The following is a 19,569-nucleotide window of genomic DNA, read 5'->3' on the forward strand; positions in this document are numbered from 1 at the left end:
AGCAGTTACCCTGGCACTTCACGTGTACACACACGCACGCACGCACGCACGCACACGCGCACACACACCCACACACACACAGGCCAGCAGTTACCCTAGAACTACTACTTTCTCAGGACCATGCCTGCACGTGCACACACATACACACACACACACACACACACACACACACACACACACGGCACACAGTTACCCTGGAACTACTTACTACTCGCTCAGGACCATGCATGTGTACACACACGTGCACACGCACGCATGCACACACACGCACGCACACACACACACGCACACACACACGCCAGTTACCCTGGAACTACTACTCGCTCAGGACCATGCATGTGTACACACACATGCACACACATGCACACACACGCACATGCACACACGCACACACACACAAGCCAGTTACCCTGGAACTACTACTCGCTCAGGACCATGCATGTGTACACACACATGCGCACACACATGCACACACGTGCACGCACACACACGCGCACGCGCACACACACACACGCCAGTTACCCTGGAACTACTACTTGCACTTAACCCACTGCGCTACCGCCTGACTCCCTCATTTCTAGGTTGGTTTCTGGTCATCTGCAGGGTTTGCCACTGTGGGTGAACTCATAGTTGTTATTTTTGTGTATTCAGAGGGAAAGGGCGAGACTCAGACGCAGAGGAGGGCGGGGAGGAGTCTACCATATTGGAGCTGCTGTCACGCGGTGGGCTGGTTAGGGACCCAGCTTGAAGCAGGTCACACAGCGGGGGGGGGGGGGGGGGGGCCTCACGTCAAGCAATCAGACAGCTGCTTTCAACTAGGAAAGAGAGGGGTGCTGTTGTGTGGTGACTTAAGAAAATAAAGACAATGACCTTTAAATGTAAAAAAGATTACACTACTACTCAAAAAAAAAAAAAAAAAGGACGGAAGAAGAGAATGGTGTGACAGGAGAGTCGGCAAGGCTCAGATCATAGATTTGGCTGTGGGCATGGCAGGGACTTGAGCTTCACGTAGTCAGCTCTCTCCTCTGTTACGGCGGCGTCTGTGGAAAGGCAGCAGGACACCGGGGCGACAGCATGACGGCCACGCGCAAGACTTGCATGGCTGAGGTGCTCAAGCTCCATGTTCAGTCCCCAGCATGAGCTGAGCAGTGCTGTGTGCAGTCTCAGTCTCTCTCTCCCTCTCTCTCCTCTCTCCCCCTCTCCCCCTCTCCCTCTCTCTTTCCCTCTCTCCCAGTAAAATTATATTGTCGTTTTCGACGGGTTAGGTTGTTTTCACCGGGCTGGCTTCACGGGCAGGTAACAGACGACCAGGGACTCATAGTTGAGCTGTAGGCAGTATCTCTTTATTCATGCAGGACGCAGCACAATCTAAGCCGAGCTAAGCTGAACTCAAGGTACAGTACTCTAAAACTCACAATGCTGTCTTTATATATACTTGCCAAGTAGGGTGGAAACAGGGCGTGACATAGAGAGGGTGGAGAGAAAAGTGACTGGTGAAAATCAGAGTGTGACAAAGAGGGGATCAGGGTGTGACAAGGAGGGGGGGTGGAGCAAAAACATATCATGAAACAGTGGGGATTGAACCAATGCCCTGGAGGGAGGTGCTTGTTAACAGCGGTTATATAAATAGAATAGTGTTAAGCAGGGGGGATTTAAACCAAATGAAACAGAAGGGGTCTCATGCATACCAACAATTCCCCCTTTCTTTTTAACTAATGGCCATTGTGGGGTGAACAGAAACGTATATCGTACAGGCGTTTTCAAAAGAACTGGCATAAGACATGGAAAACAAAATAGGCGAGCAGCAATAACCAGTGTGATGCCAAGTGGAGCTTTTCTTGCCTCAAAGGGCAAGGCCTAGCAGGCGAAAGGGCATTTCTTGTCTCTGGGAATGCTTCATGTCTCTGGGGGCATCTCTTGCCTCAAAGGGCATTTCTTGCCTCTGGGAATGCTTCATGTCTCTGGGGGCATCTCTTGCCTCAAAGGGCATTTCCTGCCTCTGTGGGCATCTCTTGCCTCTTGGGGCGCTTCATGCCTCTGTGGGCATAACCTAATAAGGAGGGGGAGCTTTCTGCCTCTGGGACAGAGCCTGCAGGCGAGGGGACATGGTCTATAAAGTTTCAAGGCAATTGGCTGAAGTTAGTCTTTGAGAAACACAGCAGTGTGTACCAGTAAGTCTGATGGAGGTGTCAGTCCAAAGTAGCTGACCACAGAAGAAAATGCCGGAGGATGAAACGCTGCACGTCTGTCTCGATGGGGAATGTTGGCCACCAGAATTCTGCTTTTCTGTAGAGAGTGAGCTTTCGAGTCTGTAAATCTGTTTTTTCAGGTCGTGCCAGGTCACATCATTGGTTTCCGGGGGCGATGTCAGAGAACAGGGGTCCAAATGGATTTTCGGGAATTTCATTTGAGTAGATGCTTTTTCATGTGAAGACTTGACAGCTGAAATTTACTTACTTGTCAAACAAAACTTGTAGCAGATTAGAAGTTTACTATAATTGATAACTCTATTATAATTGGAAGTCTTTTTTAGTATCATTTTAAGGTTGTTTAAACAGTTTAAACTCAATAAAATGTAGAAAGGTAAATAGAAGAACCACGGTTAAAAGCCTCAGGCATGAGAATAATTAACATTATCATTGCACTATCTGCCCCACCCATAACTCATACAGTTTTCAGGATTAAACGTTTCAGATTCATGTCAAGACGTAAAAGAGAAATCAAAGGAGGGAAAAAAACAACTTTTTGGATTGTTTTTGGATGTCTCTAGAAATCATGGCTGCGTCTAGCATTTTTTTTTTTAAGTCAATGTCAAACAAAAATTTAGTCATTCAAATCATTCTCTTATGAAACGCAACTTGAACCAGATTATTAAGATCTCACCATGTAGGATTAAGAATCTCCGGAGGGCGACCTAGTCCAAAAAGGTCCTCGAAATTCTATTTAGGGTGTTTCTGACTGTTCTTGCTGGATTGCTTCAGGCACCCATTTTTAAAAGCGTCTTCCCATCGAAGAAAGAATCTAATCAGGAGAGTAGAACTAACCACGTGTCTCCATACTTGGGAACTGTCAGGGTACTCGAGAATGCTCTTCAAACTAGAGTAGTCCTTCTCCACGGGAAACATTCGAGAAGAAGTCCAGAAAGTCCCAGGGGAAATCCCCATGCATATCCCAAGGTCTACGATCACGGTCATAAAGAACGAAATTATGGCCTGGAGCGAAATGTAGCCCTTTTCCTCGGGAAACATGAGAGAGGGAATCCAGAAAGTCCAAGGAGAAATCTCCGTGCATCTCCCAAGCTCTATGATCCCGGTCATAAGAAACCAAAGTTCTCAGTCAGGGAACTGAAGTGTGGCCCAGAGTAAAATGTTCCAGAGACAGAGAAACTGTCTCATAATGAAACAGTATAGGCTTTGGCAAACCTCTTCGTAAGTAAAAGAGAAGACCATAGTGCATAGGTAGGCAAAGTCTTCACTTATCTGGGAGTTGCGCAGGTCTGGCCCCACGTTGGGCGCCATATGTCGTTTTCGACGGGTTAGGTTGTTTTCACCGGGCTGGCTTCACGGGCAGGTAACAGACGACCAGGGACTCATAGTTGAGCTGTAGGCAGTATCTCTTTATTCATGCAGGACACAGCACAATCTAAGACGAGCTAAGCTAAACTCAAGGTACAGTACTCTAAAACTCACAATGCTGTCTTTATATATACTTGCCAAGTAGGGTGGAAACAGGGCGTGACATAGAGAGGGTAGAGAGAAAAGTGACTGGTGAAAATCAGAGTGTGACAAAGAGGGGATCAGGGTGTGACAAGGAGGGGGGGTGGAGCAAAAACATATCATGAAACAGTGGGGATTGAACCAATGCCCTGGAGAGAGGTGCTTGTTAACAGCGGTTATATAAATAGAATAGTGTTAAGCAGGGGGGATTTAAACCAAATGAAACAGAAGGGGTCTCATGCATACCAACATTATATATATGGCAAAAGTGAGAGCAAAGTTCTGAGAGTGAAGACTTCTTCACGGTCTAGGACAGACAGTGACGACTGAAGCCATGATGTTGGTCGGGAAGGGAGAGCAGTGTCAGCATTCAAGAACCTGAGTGAGTAGGCCGGCACTCGTGGATGGGGTTTCAGTGCAGCGTGGAGGTTTAAACTTGATGGGCTTTTATTAAAAACAGGTACGCTCAACCAGACGCGCCACCACCTGGCCCCCGAGCCTTTCCAATAGATTCCTATTTATCTTATTGAAAATGTTTTTTTTTTTAATGTTCCAGCCTTGTATTTTTTTAAGAAAAAAATGTTATTATCTTTATTTATTTGACAGAGACAGCCAGAAACTGAGAGGAAGGGGGAGATAAAGAGGGAGAGAGAGAGGGAGACATCTGCAGCCCTGCTTCACCGCTGGAACCCGGGGCCTTGCACATTGTGAAATGTGCACTCAACCAGGTGTGCCACCATCCAGCCCGTTCTTCAAAATGTTCAGTATACAAAAGGAGCACATTCATTTTAAACATTTCCTCATTTTTTTTTATTTGATGATAGTTTATGTTGAAAAATAGTTACGAAAAATACATTTCATTATCGGAAATTCACTTAATAATATGTATTGAAAATAGCAAAACTAAGTAAACATGGTATTGTCATAACTAATGGAAAAGTTGAGAAATATTCTTGCTTTGTTTTCTTTTATTGCATTGGAGTTACTTGTATATCTCTTCTACTGCCCTCTGCTGGCTGTGATTAGCTTATTCCAAAATCGTAAAAAAAAAAAAATTTATTTTCCTGCTTGCCCCATAGTTATGAGTGTCCTGTCCTGTCGTTAGTAGCCCCAGGCCCGCGTTTGTCTGACTAATTTCACACATAAATGCGTTTTATTATATACAACTGATTAATATTTCTAGCACGCGTGTCGAGTAAAGACAGTTTTTTCTAAGCTCTAGAACTTCAAAATCTCTATCATTAAACTCCTTAAGACTTGATGAAGAAAGGTAGTATTCCAAAGTAGAGAAGTGTGTGCCAGTGCTCAGGGACTCCTGGTACTATGAAGTAGGTAGAGTGATTATTTACACTTATTTTTATTAACAGATTACAGTTCTCCTTCTGCTCTCTAGCTATATGAAAATAATGATACTGATCTCTGATTAAGACTTTTGAAATATGAAAAATAGGTTTTATTTATTTAAATTTTATTTATTTGTTTTTATTTCCACCGGGGTTATCACTAGGTCTTGGTGCCTGCATGACAAATCCACTGTTCCTGATGGCCAGCCCTTCCTTCCTCCCTTCCTTCCTCCCTTCCTTCCTCTCTTCCTTCCTCTCTCTCTCTCTCTTTCTTTCTTTTTCTGTTTCTTTTTCTTTCTTTTTATTTGAATAAGACTGAGAAACAGAGAAAAGGGAGAACTAGAACCTGCAGCCCTGCTTCACCACTCATGAAACTCCCCCCTGCAGGTGGGGGCCAGGGGACTTGAACCCAGGTCCTTCTGCCTGAGAATACGTGCACACAACCAGGTGTGCCGCCAACTGGGCCCGAAGGCTGGGTTTTATTTAGCAATAATGTGCTAACCTGTGAATTCGGATGATGCAGGGTGGATGGTCACCATAGTAACAAGAGAACGAAACAGAATAAAACTCGCTTTGAGCCCCCGGCTCCCCACCTCGGGGGTCGCTTCACAGGCGGTGAAGCAGGTCTGCAGGTGTCTCTCTGTCTCTCTTCCTCTCTATCTCCCCCTTCTCTCTCAATTTCTCTCTGTCTCTATCCAATAACAAATAAATAAAAGAAATAAAAAGAAATAAAAAGAAGAAGAAGACCGCCAAAAGAAAGGGAAGGACTGCATACTAGCTGGTGCTGCGCTCAGACATAAGGTCTGAGCACAGATACACAAGTCTCTCGCTCCGCTGCCACTTGGCAGTGATGTGCAGCATAGGACTGCCGTGCAGCCGTGGGAAGTAGCTTCCTTTTGCCCTCTGCCTTTGGCTTCAGGCTGAAGGTCAGATTCTTCTGCTGCGTCATCTGTAAAGCCGACGCAGCACCGGCAGCACAGAAAGCACCGTGGCAGGGCTAGAACTGCTGCCCCAGAGGAAGGATCGCACCCCCCTCTCCCTACGCCCACGCGCCTTCAGTCTGACCGCACTGCTTGGTTGCCACGTCTTGGCAAACAAACTCCTTCCTGGTAACTGTGTCCAGGATTTTCACGGCGACTGTGGCCCTTCTTTCAGACACTGCTTTCGCTCTCTGTGACCCTTTGCGCCTCTCCTCTGTGACTTCCTTCCCCGTCGCCCTAGCAGTCATCCTCACAGCCCCAGCGTTGAGCATAAAGTTTGGTGAAGGCTCCTCAGACCCTTCGTTGGCTGATTCAAAGTGCGATGTTGGGGTCCGGGCGGTGGCGCACCTGGTCGAGCACCCCCATCACGGTGTGCAAAGGCCCAGGTTCAAGCCCCGGTCCCCACCTGCAGGGCAAAGCTTTGCAAGTGCTGAAGCAGGGCTGCAGGTGTCTCTCTGTCTCTTTCTCCCTGTCTCCCCCACGCTCTCAATTTCTGGCTGTCTCTAATAAATAAAAACAATAAAAATACTTTTTTAAAAAAAGAAAATAAAATAGGAATTTGACCCAGGATCTTCAAAGACTTTGAAAATAGAAAACATTACTACTGTCATTTATCTGTTACAAGTCTGCCAGGGATAATACTTTATATAGTCTATTACTTTTATTCACTTAGTTATTTTGACAAGTTAATAGGAGTATGGCATAGTTCCTACCACCACAGATCTCTGTCCCTACACCCACCCCCTTATAAATGAGCTTAAAATATTCTGTTACTTTATTCAAATCTGTATTTTTTATTTTTTATATTTATTTATTTTCCCTTTTGTTGCCCTTGTTTTAGTATTGTAGTTATTATTGCTGTTGTTGTTGTTGGATAGGACAGAGAGAAATGGAGAGAGGAGGGGAAGACAGAGAGGGGGAGAGAAAGACAGACACCTGCAGACCTGCTTCACCGACTGTGAAGCGACTCCCCTGGGGCTGGAACCGGGGTCCTTCCACCAGTCCTTGTGCTTTGCACCACCTACGCTGAACCCGCTGCCTACCGCCTGACTCCCCTCAACTCTGTATTTTTATAGTGATCGTCACCTTTCCAGAGAAGTTTCACTTCTTCGTGCACTGGATTTGGATCTTGTGCATCTCTGAAGAAAGTAGAGGGCTTCTTATTCCTCCTTGTAGCTGAGTAAGTCCAGGCAGAGACTAGAAGGCAGTCTGCCCGTGAGTGGCCAGGCTGTGCCCCAGGCCCTCCCTGTAGCTGTGTATGGACTGGAGTGTGCGTAGCCGTCCAGATGAGGCTTGTACACAGCGCAGTGACAGCGGGTACACGCTGAGCAAGCATTAGGGTAGATATGTGGAGATAGCTTACGAAAACGCTTGTTTACAAAAACGGAACCTTCTGGCAGGACATCTGTTTGCTTTAGTGACGTGATGCAGCCCTGAGGGCGAGTGGTCACTCGCCCAGCACAGCACACAATGAACAGCTCAGAGACCCCGGGTTCAAGACCTGCAGAGGAGAAGTTTCACAAGCAGTAAAACATGGTTGCATGTGTCTCTCTGTCTCTCTTCCTCTCCACCTCCCCCTTCCCTCTCGATTTCTCTCTATCTCTATCAAAAAGACACAACAAGCCACTGTGAGTGGTGGATTTCTGTTCAGGTGCTGTGTCCCAGTAATAACCCTGGTGGAAATAAAAAAGCAGAGAGAGAGAGGGAGAAAGGGAGAGGGAAAGGGAGAGAGGGAGAGAGAGAGGGAGAAAGAGAGAGGGAAAGGGAGAGAGGGAGAGGGAGAAGGAGAGAGAGAGAGAAAGGAAGAGGAAGAAAGAGAGAGGGAAAGGGAGAGAGGGAGAAAGAGAGGGGGGAGAGGGAGAGAAAGAGGGAGAGAGGGAGAGGGAGAAAGAGAGAGAGAGGGAGAGGGAGAAAGAGAGGGAAAGGGAGAGAGAGGGAGAGGGAGAGGGAGAGGGAGAAGGAGACAGACAGGGAGAGGGAGAGAGAGAAACACATAGGCTGTAATGATCCCAAGTGTTTGGGCAAGTGCGGTGCAGAATGCATAGGACTTTCGCACAGAGGGTTTAGCCAGACAACAGTGGAGGTGCTCTGGTCTTATCAGTAAGTTGGAAAAAAAAAAAAACTCCTTTGATTCTGAAGTTTGTTTGCTGGTTACTAATGAGAGGACTCTGGCATGCACTTAATTTATTTTGGCCAGTGTTTTTGCAGAGACCAGCCAACTTGGCCCGATAGTATGAGACGCCCTGAGTGGAGAGAAGGCAGGTGAGAGGGTTTAGCTGCTTCTGAGACCAACCTTAAGGCTCTGTGCCCCCAGGGCTGCTCAACCCCAGGGGATTCCTTCAGTCCTGAGGGCAGGGCAGGCTCATCACCTAATTACACAGTTCCCACCACCAGAGTTCCCTGTCCCGTCTCCTCCATTGGAAGCTTCCCTGTTCTTTATCCCTCTGGGAGCACGGACCAAATTCTTTATGGGGAGCAGAAGGTGGGAGTTCTGGCTTCTGTAATTGCTTCTCCACTGGACATGGGTGTTGGCAGGTGAATCCACATCCCCAGCCTGTGTCTGTCTGTCCCTAGTGGGGCAGAGCTCTGGGGAGGGAGGCTCCAGGACACGTGGGTGAGGGCATCTGCTCAGGGAAGTCAGGGGGTGTCATGGTAGCATCTTCTGGCTTTTAAACATACAACCAAACATTTTCCCACCCAACTTGACCCCTAAATATATGTCAACAAGCTCTTGTGGCATGGTGTGTTTTTTGACTCTGTGCATTAGGGCCTGGTAATCCCTACGGTCTAGGACTGTAGCATGAGGCTCCTTAGTATTCTTGTTCTTGAGAAGACTGAGCACCACTAGTCAACACTGCCTTACTTTCTAGACTCTTTCTGTATGATTTGGAGCAAATTATTTTTCTCTGTCTGCTCTTCAGTCTGGAATTGCTTCAAACCCCATATGTCACTTAGGGGATCAGGGACACGCCACGAGCAGGGCGGACGTTGGCTCTCGGTTCCTTTCTGCAGGGTGCCTGCCGCATGTTCATGCCCACTAGCAGGGCTGACGTTGGCTCTCGGTTCCTTTCTGCAGGGTGCCTACCGCATGTTCACGAACAACACGTGTCTGAAGCACATGATCACCAAAGTCCGGCGGGACACACACCACTTCGAACGCTACCAGCACAACCGGGACCTCGTGGGATTCCTCAACATGTTTGCGAACAAGCAGCTGGAGCTGCCCAGGGGCTGGGAGATGAAACACGACCACCAGGGCAAGGTAACACAAGAAGCTGCTGTGAGCGGCTGGGAAGCTGAGTGGCCGCCGCGGCCGAGGCTTTGGCATGTGGCCCTCCCCTTCCAGTGAAGCGGGTGGCACTCCGTCTCCCGGTCCGGTGACCTGAGCAGCCAGTTTGCTTATGGCTCTGTCCAGCTGCGTCTGCTCTCTGGACGCAGTGCTTGCGGGCGGCAGAGGTAGGGCTCTTGCTTGGCTAGTCTTCTGTTTCACCTCTCTTTGCTGATCAGAGAGAAAGCTCTTTAAGCAGCGACACTTCCCTCTCCCTGCTTTCACATCTCGTGTTGTAGTTGGTCAGAAGTCGTGCTGCTGTTTGGACAAGCTGACTGGGAGGTCACTAAGCAACCTTACAAAGCGAGTCTTTGTGACGCTCTCCGGGCTGGGGCCTCTGTCTTGTGGGTGCAGAGCCCCGGCTCTGTTAGCGCACTGGAAAAGACGCACAGACTGACGAATCTGTGGTGAGAGACCTGTGACCACGCTTCATGCTACACCGTCATGGACAGATGAGTCAGAAAGCCGGTGAGAGCCCGGAGGAAGCTGGAGGGAGCGAAGTCAGAGTGGGGAAAGGAGCCGCGTTTACAGGTGCCCTTCCGCCGCTTTTATTCACATGTGCCTTGCGGCCGGCACCAGCCACGAGCATAGCCTGATAGCACGGTAGCACCGCGACCACTTTGAGCGCAGCTTGCAGCAGCAGTCTGACCTTCTTCTTCTTCTAGCGTTTGCCCTTCTTCCATAGTCTGACCTGAGCCCCTCTAGAAGCCAAGAGTCAAAATACATGGTACAGAGAGCAGGCACCTTAACACTTGGGAAAAACCCTCAGACTCTCGTCGAAACTATTGACAAACTTCATGCAAAACTCTTTTTGTTTTATTTATTTACTTTCCTTTTGGATGCCCTTGTTGTTTTTATTATTGTAGTTATTATTGTTGTCATTGTTAGACAGGACAGAGAGAAATGGAGAGAGGAGGGGAAGACAGAGGGGGAGAGAAAGACAGACACCTGCAGACCTGCTTCACCGCCTGTGAAGCGCCCCCCTGCAGGTGGGGAGCCGGGGGCTCAAACCGGGATCCTTATGCCGGTCCCTGCGCTTCAAGCCACGTGCGCTTAACCCACAGCGCTACCACCCGACTCCCTGCTGCAAATCTCTTAACATAAGTCTGATTCCAAGTCCAGAAAAGGTAATGGCAAGCAAGATGTTGAAAAGACATGAAAGGGACCGTAGTTGTACTTATGCCCCTGAGCCACTGATAAAACAGCATCCGAGCTGAGTGAACAGGACAGGAAAGATCTTTCCTGAAGCTAGGAAACCCGAGTCAGGGACACCCGTCGTTCCTTTTGCCTCTCCTTCCAGAACAATCTGAGCTTGGCGGGAGCTTCATTTCCATAAGTGTCTTACTGATTGCAAAGCCGTAGATACTTTGCAAGGAACTCCGATTATATCTGGGGATGAGGGATCAGTAGCGTCACTGTGCACAAGGACCCAGGTTCAAACCCCCACTCCCCACCTGCAAGGGGGTGCTTCATCAACAGTGAAGCAGGTCTGCAAGTGTTTATCTTTCTTCCTCTCTCGATCTCCCCCTCCTCTCTCAATTTCTGTCTGTCCTGTCAAATAGAAACAAGAAAGAAAAAAAAATGGAAAAAATCATTGCTGGGAGCAGTGAATTTGTAGTGGGACACCGAGCCCCAGCCATAATCCTGGTGGCAAGAGAGAAAGGAAGGGAGGGAGGGAGGGAGGGAGGGAGGGAGGGAGGGAGGGAGGGAGGAAAGAAGGGAGAAATTGTTTTCTTTTGGCTTCACTAAAAATGTTGGTGTTTTATCAGCAATAAACATTATTTTACCTGTGTGGGTAAGGAGTTTGCCCGCAGTGTTTACTCCGGGGGGCTTGGCACTCCTTTGTTGGAGACATTGCAAAGAAGTCTGTCTGTGGATTGATAGTTGGCTGACCTCACAGTCTGCTGCTGGCTTTGCATTCAAACACTTCCTAACATGAAGATCCGGAAAGAGCCCCGCCTGGTGGACTGCCCGGCTTATCAGGGGCCCTGCCGGTTTATCAGCGGAGCCTGGAGCCCTCTTTCATGCAGGGACACTGTAACCCATGCCGACACCTTCACTGAAGGAGGTGTGTCTCCCTGTGGTCCTCCCGTCTGCCTGCCTACGTGCTCGCCCTTCATAAGTGACTGACTGCCACGAGCCACAGACATGCAGATTCTGAGCCTCTGCCCTGACTGCTTGTCCTTCGCTTCCCCCTTAGAAGCAGCTGCTAGCAGAAACTTTGGCCTCCCTTTTCAGTGAGTTTTTGTGCTTCCAGAACATTTGAGGTAAAAGTAAAATAAAAATTTCCCACATAATATGACATTAAAAGCTATTTAAAAAACCACAATAATGTTATTTTATTTTCCCTGGGATGAATGACTTATAGAATTCTCATGGACTAGGGTGCCCAAGCCTCAGCCACCTATAAGAGAAATATTTCTTCAGCGGAATGTTCTCAAACACAAGTTTTCAGGCTTAGGAAACTTGGCTCCATCTCTTCTTACATGCAGTATCTCTCTTTCAAGTTTTCATTTCTTGGATCATCGAGCTCACTTTGGAATCCCTACTGTGTGCTGGCAGTCATAAAAGTCAACACACGACACAGTGTTGTGTGCTGTGTAGCAGTGAATAGCTGCTAGACACTGTGCGCTAAGCATTTAGTTATTTATGCTCATAGCAGCATTGTAGCTATCTGCAACTTGTAAAATATATTGTATTTACTTATTTATTTGGGGCGGGGGAGAGAAGCACTGCTTAGCTCTGGCTTATGGTGGTGCTGGGGGGGATTGAACTTGGGCCCTTAGAGCCTTCGAGCCTCAGACATGGAAGCGTTTTTGCATAACCATGAAGCTATCTCTCCAGCCCAGATAGCTCCTGTTTTTACCAATATTTTACAAAAGAGGAAACGGAGGCACGGCTTGGTTACGTGTACTGACACCCCACAGTTAGATGATAAAACTGGATTTGAAACCAGTCTCACTGCAGAGTTGGCCTCTCACCAGTGAGCTGCGTGAAGGAAGGAGCACCTTCTCTCAGCTCTAAGCATGACCATGAAAGGAAGTGTGTTCTGGGTTCTCTGACCAGGTGAGGCCTCTGAGTTACATGGCTGAAGGGCAGTGTGTTGAGTGGCCCTTAGCCTTCCAGGCAGAAGTGACCCATCTACTCTTAAATACCCAGGATTCTAGTGGGTCTGGCTTGGCCTCAAGGTTTTCTGCATTTATTTGCTTGGTGGGTCTAACAAGGTTGCCATAGGGACATACATGTTCTTTACTCCATGTGTAGCTTTTGCCAGTATAACTCTTGGCTAGTTGCATAGTGTTTCTTCTGAAGCTTATCCGGCTTATCAAGGGGTCAGAAGATATTTTCAAAGATGGAAGAAGGGATCAGGTGGTGGCGCACTGGGTTAAGCACACATAGTACTAAGTGTAAGGATCCTGGCTCGAGCCCCTGGCTCCCCACCCGCAGGGGTGTCACTTCACCAGCGGTGAAGCAGGTCTGATGGTGTCTGCCTGTCTTTCTCCCTCTCCCTTTCCCTCCTCTCTCCATTTCTTTCTGCCTGTCCAATAAGACAGAAAAACATGGCCGTCAGGAGCAGTGGACTCATGTGCAGGCACCGAGCCCCAGCAATAACCCTGGAGGCAATAATGATAATAATACTAAAAATTAAAAGATGGAAGAATACATCTTCCTCCCTTCCTTCCTTTTGTGTAGTTAGTTGAGTAGCTAGAGACACGGGCAGGAGAGGAGGGTGCTAGGCCCGTCTCTCCTTATCCAGCATCGTCTGGTGGACATTCACGCTGCTTCTGTGTCATGGCGATTGTGGATCATGAGCGCTGGACACACAGCAGCCTCCTTCTCGCCTCCCAGCTTGTCTTGCTCTCGCTGTGTCCAGTGTCAGTGAGATTCCGCCACGGTGGTCTCAGGGGATACCCATATCTGCTCCAGCCTCTGAGTGTGAGTTTCCTCTAAACTTAAACTTGACAGCTTGTCCTGCCCACGTCCCGAGGCTGTGCTTATCATCAGCTTACATCACAGTGGGGTGACAAATGGAAGGAAAGCAGTTAGGACCATAATTATGATTTATTTACTAACTGACTTCCTGTTATGGGGCTTTGTAGAAATAGAAGGTAAAGGCTGCACAGTGTCGGCTCTCCAGAGCTTCATGTTCACCTGAGGGACACAGCCAAGGCACAGACTGTGCAGACGCCTTCAAGTTAAAAGGACCCGCCTCATCCCACCTTATTTTCTCCCAGGAGTGCTACTTACCTGCTCAGTGCTCTCCAGCTTGCCAAAATCCTTTCTTTAAAAAATTTATTTATTTATAAAATGGAAACACTGACTAGACCATAGGATAAGAGGGGTACAATTCCCACCACCAGAACTCCGTATCCCATCCCCTCCCCTGACAGCTTTCCTATTCTCTATCCCTCTGGGAGCATGGACCCAGGGTCATTGTGGGGTGCAGAAGGTGGGAGGTCTGGCTTCTGTCATTGCTTCCCCGCTGAACATGGGCGTTGGCAGGTGGATCCACACTCCCAGCCTGCCTCTCTCTTACCCTAGTGGGGCAGGGCTCTGGGGAAGCAGAGCTCTAGGACACATTGGTGGGGTTGTCTGTCCAGGGAAGTCTGGTTGGCATCATGGTAGCATCTGGAACCTGGTGGCTGAAAGAGTTAACATATAAAGCAGAACAAATCGTTGACTAATCATGAACCTAAAGGCTGGAATATTGCAGATGAAGAGTTGGAGTTTTTGTTTTGGAAATAGCTAGTAGGTCTATTTTAGGTCTATTCCAAAGGACCCGTGACTTTACTAGTTTTTGCCTGAGCCTGATATCTGATCTGCAGGTGGACCCAGGTTATTGTCTGGGGAGATGATGTCATGGCTGGAAAAAGGGCCAGAAAACTGGGTCAGGGAAGAGAGTAGCTCCCCAAAATGGGAAATGTATATAAATATTGTTGACTGTAAATCCCGTCAATGGATCTGGGGCCCATATTCAGCATAGGGGGCTATGTAACCTCTGCATCCCCATAGGTCCAGACTTGCATTCTGTGGTCATCAGCAGGAACATTCCAAGTTGCACCAATTTCAGGACCGTCTTCCTCAGGTGGTAGGTAGAGTCCGTTATCCAACCCCCCTTCAGAGGATGGAACATTCTCTACCACTGTTGATCCACATCGAGGGCAAAATCCTATGGGGGCCCCCAAAAGGGGCCATTGTGTTGTTCCTGATGGAGATGACCAGTGATGATGGAGAGAGGGATCTATTCAAAGTCTGGGCTCATTATGTCTGTGTGGGAATCTCAGGACTCCCCAAATAGGGCCCCAGCTGATGGGGTGGCCTGATAGTGACTAAAGAGTCATCGTTAAAGCTTGCCAGTCTCTTGCCCTTAATCAGCTTTTGCAGTCCTTACTTTGATAAGGCTAGCTTTGGAGAGAGTGAGGGAAGTGTAACAGGAAGTAGGTGAGGAGGGTGTCTAGGTCTAAGTGGACACTATTTCACTAGGTACTTTGAGATGTCTTTTTAGGTCTTTCTACTTGCTTGCTTCCTTTATTGACTCACTCACCAAAATCTTAATGTAAATGGTTAGGTTGAAGCCAGACTCTGCATAGAATAATAAGTAAAGAAAATGCCTCAATATATTAATTTTTAAATTTTTATTTTTTGTTATCTTTAATTTATTTATTGGATAGAGACAGCCAGAAACTGAGAGGAAGAAGGTGACAGAGAGACAGAGAGATACCTGCAGGCCTGCTTCACCACTCGTAAAGCTTTCCTCCTGCAGGTGGGGACTGGGGGCTTGAACCTGGGTCCTTGCGCACTGTAACATGTGCACTCAACCAGGTTCACCACCATGTGGCTCCGACTTTCCTCAATTTAAAATCTTATTCAGATTTTCAATCTGACAGAAAATGCCCAGTGACTTGAAAAGTCATGTTGTGGGCTGAGTGTCCCTGTCCCGTGTTCCTTCTCCCTCGTGGTGTGAGCTCAGGCAGCAGAGTGTTTGCGTGGCCCTCACGCTGTCTCCCCGCCCAAGCTGCAGGTGCCTGGCAGTGGCGCCTAGGTGCAGTGCCTAGAGAATGGTTCAGAGTCGGTGTCTCTGGCAGCGGTGGCTAGGTGCGGTGCCTAGAGAATGGTTCAGAGTCGGTGTCTCTGGCAGCGGCGCCTAGGTGCGGCGCTCAGAGAATGGTTCAGAGTCGGTGTCTCCGGCAGCAGCGCCCAGAGAATGGTTCAGAGTCAGTGTCTCTGGCAGCGGTGGCTAGGTGCGGCACTTAGAAAATGGTTCAGAGTCGGTGTCTCTGGCAGTGGCGCCTAGGTGCGGCGCTTAGAGAATGGTTCAGAGTCGGTGTCTCCGGCAGCAGCGCCCAGAGAATGGTTCAGAGTCAGTGTCTCTGGCAGCGGCGCCTAGGTGTGGCGCTTAGAGAATGGTTCAGAGTCAGTGTCTCCGGCAGCAGCGCCCAGAGAATGGTTCAGAGTCAGTGTCTCTGGCAGCGGTGGCTAGGTGCGGCGCTTAGAAAATGGTTCAGAGTCGGTGTCTCTGGCAGTGGCGCCTAGGTGCAGCGCCTAGAGAATGGTTCAGAGTCGGTGTCTCCGGCAGCAGCGCCCAGAGAATGGTTCAGAGTCAGTGTCTCTGGCAGCGGTGGCTAGGTGCGGCGCTTAGAGAATGGTTCAGAGTCGGTGTCTCCGGCAGCAGCGCCTAGAGAATGGTTCAGAGTCGGTGTCTCTGGCAGCGGTGGCTAGGTGCGGTGCCTAGAGAATGGTTCAGAGTCGGTGTCTCCGGCAGCAGCGCCCAGAGAATGGTTCAGAGTCAGTGTCTCTGGCAGCGGTGGCTAGGTGCGGCACTTAGAAAATGGTTCAGAGTCGGTGTCTCTGGCAGTGGCGCCTAGGTGCGGCGCTTAGAGAATGGTTCAGAGTCGGTGTCTCCGGCAGCAGTGCCCAGAGAATGGTTCAGAGTCGGTGTCTCCAGCAGCAGCGCCCAGAGAATGGTTCAGAGTCGGTGTCTCTGGCAGCAGCGCCTAGAGAATGGTTCAGAGTCAGTGTCTCTGGCAGCGGTGGCTAGGTGCGGCGCTTAGAGAATGGTTCAGAGTCGGTGTCTCCGGCAGCGGCGCCTAGAGAATGGTTCAGAGTCGGTGTCTCCGGCAGCGGTGCCTAGAGAATGGTTCAGAGTCGGTGTCTCCGGCAGCGGTGCCTAGAGAATGGTTCAGAGTCGGTGTCTCCGGCAGCAGCGCCTAGAGAATGGTTCAGAGTCGGTGTCTCCGGCAGCGGTGGCTAGGTGCGGTGCCTAGAGAATGGTTCAGAGTCAGTGTCTCTGGCAGCGGCGCCTAGGTGCGGCGCTTAGAGAATGGTTCAGAGTCGGTGTCTCCGGCAGCGGTGGCTAGGTGCGGTGCCTAGAGAATGGTTCAGAGTCGGTGTCTCTGGCTCTGGTTCTTGGCTTCCCGTGTTCTTGATCCCTGCTGAGGAGCCAGCCTCAGCTCCCTGCTGCAGCCTCAGACCTGTGTAACAGCCGGAAGCCCTGTTTCTTCTCCAGAGGCTGCTGTGTTTCCGTGTGTGTGCTTTATTCCAGACTGTGTTCTCCTTGTTCCCACAGCTCTGCAGAGGAAGCAGGTCTGACGCTCTGTCTTTCTGTCCTAACGCCACCAGTGCTTTTTGTTTCATTTTATTGACATAGTCTTTTGATGTGGAGTCCTGGTTTGGCAGAATGTTAACTGGAAACAACTTCAAACTTCTGGAACTTCCTTCTTGTTGTTGAGCCTGAGGTTGGTATTTCTCTACAAATACTGATGGCTTCTTCTTTTCTTAAAATAATAGAAATTTTAAAAAGTAGAATTGTGTACAGAGAGAAGTGTGTTTTGTTTGGCATCTCTAGAATACCGCTTGGCTCCAGACAGCCACGTCGTGGCTTTGACCGTGCCCTGAAGCAGTGGAGGAGGAGAAGTTTTGAAAATGAGAACTTAGCTCGTGTACCTGATTGCCCTCAGGTTTGGCTCCGTTAACCTTCCTTGGTCCGGTGCTGTGAAGCTCGCATGCATTTTCCTAATGAGACTCAACAGGAAAAAATCTAGTTTGTTTAAAATCCGCTTTATTAGTGGCAAGTCTGGAAAAGGCGCATTTTCTGCCGCGACTGCCCTTCCGCCATGTAGCCTCCATTCACAGAGTGCTCCTCGTGCAGACAGTATTTCTGCCACACGCTTTGCTGCTTTAATAAACGCAGACTGTTCAGGGAGGGCGTATAACGTGGCCCACATTGCTGTTTGTCAAGCACCAAGCCCACTTCACTCTTGGTCTGAGCTAATAGGGCGTCCCATCAGAAAATGACCCACTGTGTGGGCAGAACCACCTTGTGCATCACACAGAGAAGTGACCCATCTGAACGGGGCCCATACTTCCTCCGTGCTTCCTCCCCCATTTCCAGAGGACGCTGTTTGTGGGATGGAGTCTTCACAGCTCAGCTTTGACCAGATAGTCCCCGTCTCATGACTTAAGCCAAGCACCAGGGAGATGTGGCCATGGTCACAGCGGGGGTAGAGTGGAGCGGGCATGGCCCGAGGTGCCGTGGACCCTGATGGAGGTCTCCACCAAGACCTTCCCTCCCAGATGGCTGGCAGGCTGTACAGACATTCTTCTCCACTCTGACACTGACCTCCCCTCTTCACTCACGGTGCGCGGTGTGCCGTGTGGCTGGCCGTCTGGTGTCGGGCTTTGCGGTGTTGCAGCCACGGTGAGACACTGCTGTGAGTGCTGCTTGTCGTCCACCTGCTTCACTCAAGCTCTCTGATGAGGAGTGAAGGATGTGAGACGGACATGAAGGGAAGAAGGAGGCAGGAGACAGGGAAGAGGAGAATACAACACGCACAGGGAGAAGGGACCCTCCTCCTTACAGCCAGGCAGAACCCTGGGCTCAGGCGCGGCTCTGTAGGTCTCCAACCCCACACGTCACGGGAACTGGGGACTGTTGCCACATGGTGTTGACGGTGACCAGCAGTCAGGCTTTTCTCAAATGGTGACGATCCTGGCTTCTGGTGATGGTGGCGGTTGGCAGAGCCTGTTGCGCTCCAGCTCTGGGGCCACGTCTCCTCTTTAGGGGACCAGTCAGGACTCAGCGGCTGTTCTGTGACAAGTTTACACTCAGGGCTGAACATCGAGGATGTGCTCCTTCCTCAGAGACATTCAGAGAGGCATGGGTGGAGTGACGGGTCCCTGGAAAGTTGACACGACACATCGGGGTCATAGGCACCACAGTGGCAGTGCCTGCACGTGTGTCAGCCGTCTCACCCACCTCCTCTGATATGCGCACTTTCATCCTCCATTTGCTAAGAAGTGAGTGGAGATTTTAAAATGTTAAGTACTTTTCTTTTAAAATTTATTTATTATCTTTATTTATTTATTGGATAGAGATAGCCAGAAATCGAGGGGGACAGGGGAAGGAGAGAGGAAGAGAGACAGAGACACCTGCAGCCCTGCTTCACCACTTGCAAAGCTTCCTCTGCAGGTGGGGACCAGAGACTCGAACCTGGGTCCTAGCACATTGTAACATGAGCGCTTAACCAGGCGCACCGCCAATCTGACTCCCAAGTATTTTTCACAAGGTCACCTTGCTTGTAAGTGATGGGGCTGGAGTTCAGAACCAGACTTGTTTCTTCTAGATTGTAAGCCCTAGATCGCTGATTTGCACCCAGTTTTTCAAGGTTTAATTTGGTTGTTCATTCATATCTACAATGGGACTATTAAACCGATCACCCTGTGTGTCATCTTGTAGTCTGTTGCTTTGTCCTTTTCATACACACAGAAACACACACACACACACACACACACACACACACACGTCGCCAACACTGTCACCTCTTTATGTGGTTTTTAGAGCTGGAGGAATTTCAGTGCTTACATAAATAATATGATTTTAATACTTGATTAGCTAATGATAAGCTGTTTCTATATTTTTTCAGGAGTCTATGTATATGAGTTTAGAGTGACTTCTTATTTCCTAAACACCTTCTTTACTCCAGGAAGAGCCAAAAAAACAACTGGGGAGAAATTGGAAGAGTTAAAAAAAATTTTTTTTAAATTATGAACTTTATTTATTGGATAGAGGTAGAGATTGAGAGGGGAGGAGGTGATAGAGAAGGAGAGAGACAGACAGACACCTGCAGCTCTGCTTCACCACTTTCAAACCTCTCTCCTTGCAGGTGGGCCCTGGGGGCTCGAACCGGGTCCTTTGGCATTGT

At 49.0% G+C, this 19,569-nt stretch overlaps 1 protein-coding gene across 10 annotated transcripts in view; it reads left to right on the plus strand.

Annotated features, from left to right (window-relative positions):
• The window catches only part of HECW2 (HECT, C2 and WW domain containing E3 ubiquitin protein ligase 2), a 297,990-nt gene that overhangs the window by 187,432 nt on the left and 90,989 nt on the right, over positions 1-19,569 (plus strand). For all 10 annotated transcript variants that reach the window (XR_009545901.1, XR_009545902.1, XM_060177545.1 and 7 more), the window contains one exon: positions 9,116-9,301. Coding sequence is in view for 8 of the 10 variants with exons in the window: in XM_060177545.1 (XP_060033528.1) it covers positions 9,116-9,301 (186 nt within the window). In the remaining 2 variants the exon portion in view is untranslated. The remainder of the gene's footprint in view (positions 1-9,115; positions 9,302-19,569) is intronic.

The sequence above is a fragment of the Erinaceus europaeus genome, chromosome 18, assembly GCF_950295315.1.
Source record: "Erinaceus europaeus chromosome 18, mEriEur2.1, whole genome shotgun sequence".
Classification (NCBI taxonomy): Eukaryota; Metazoa; Chordata; class Mammalia; order Eulipotyphla; family Erinaceidae; genus Erinaceus; species Erinaceus europaeus.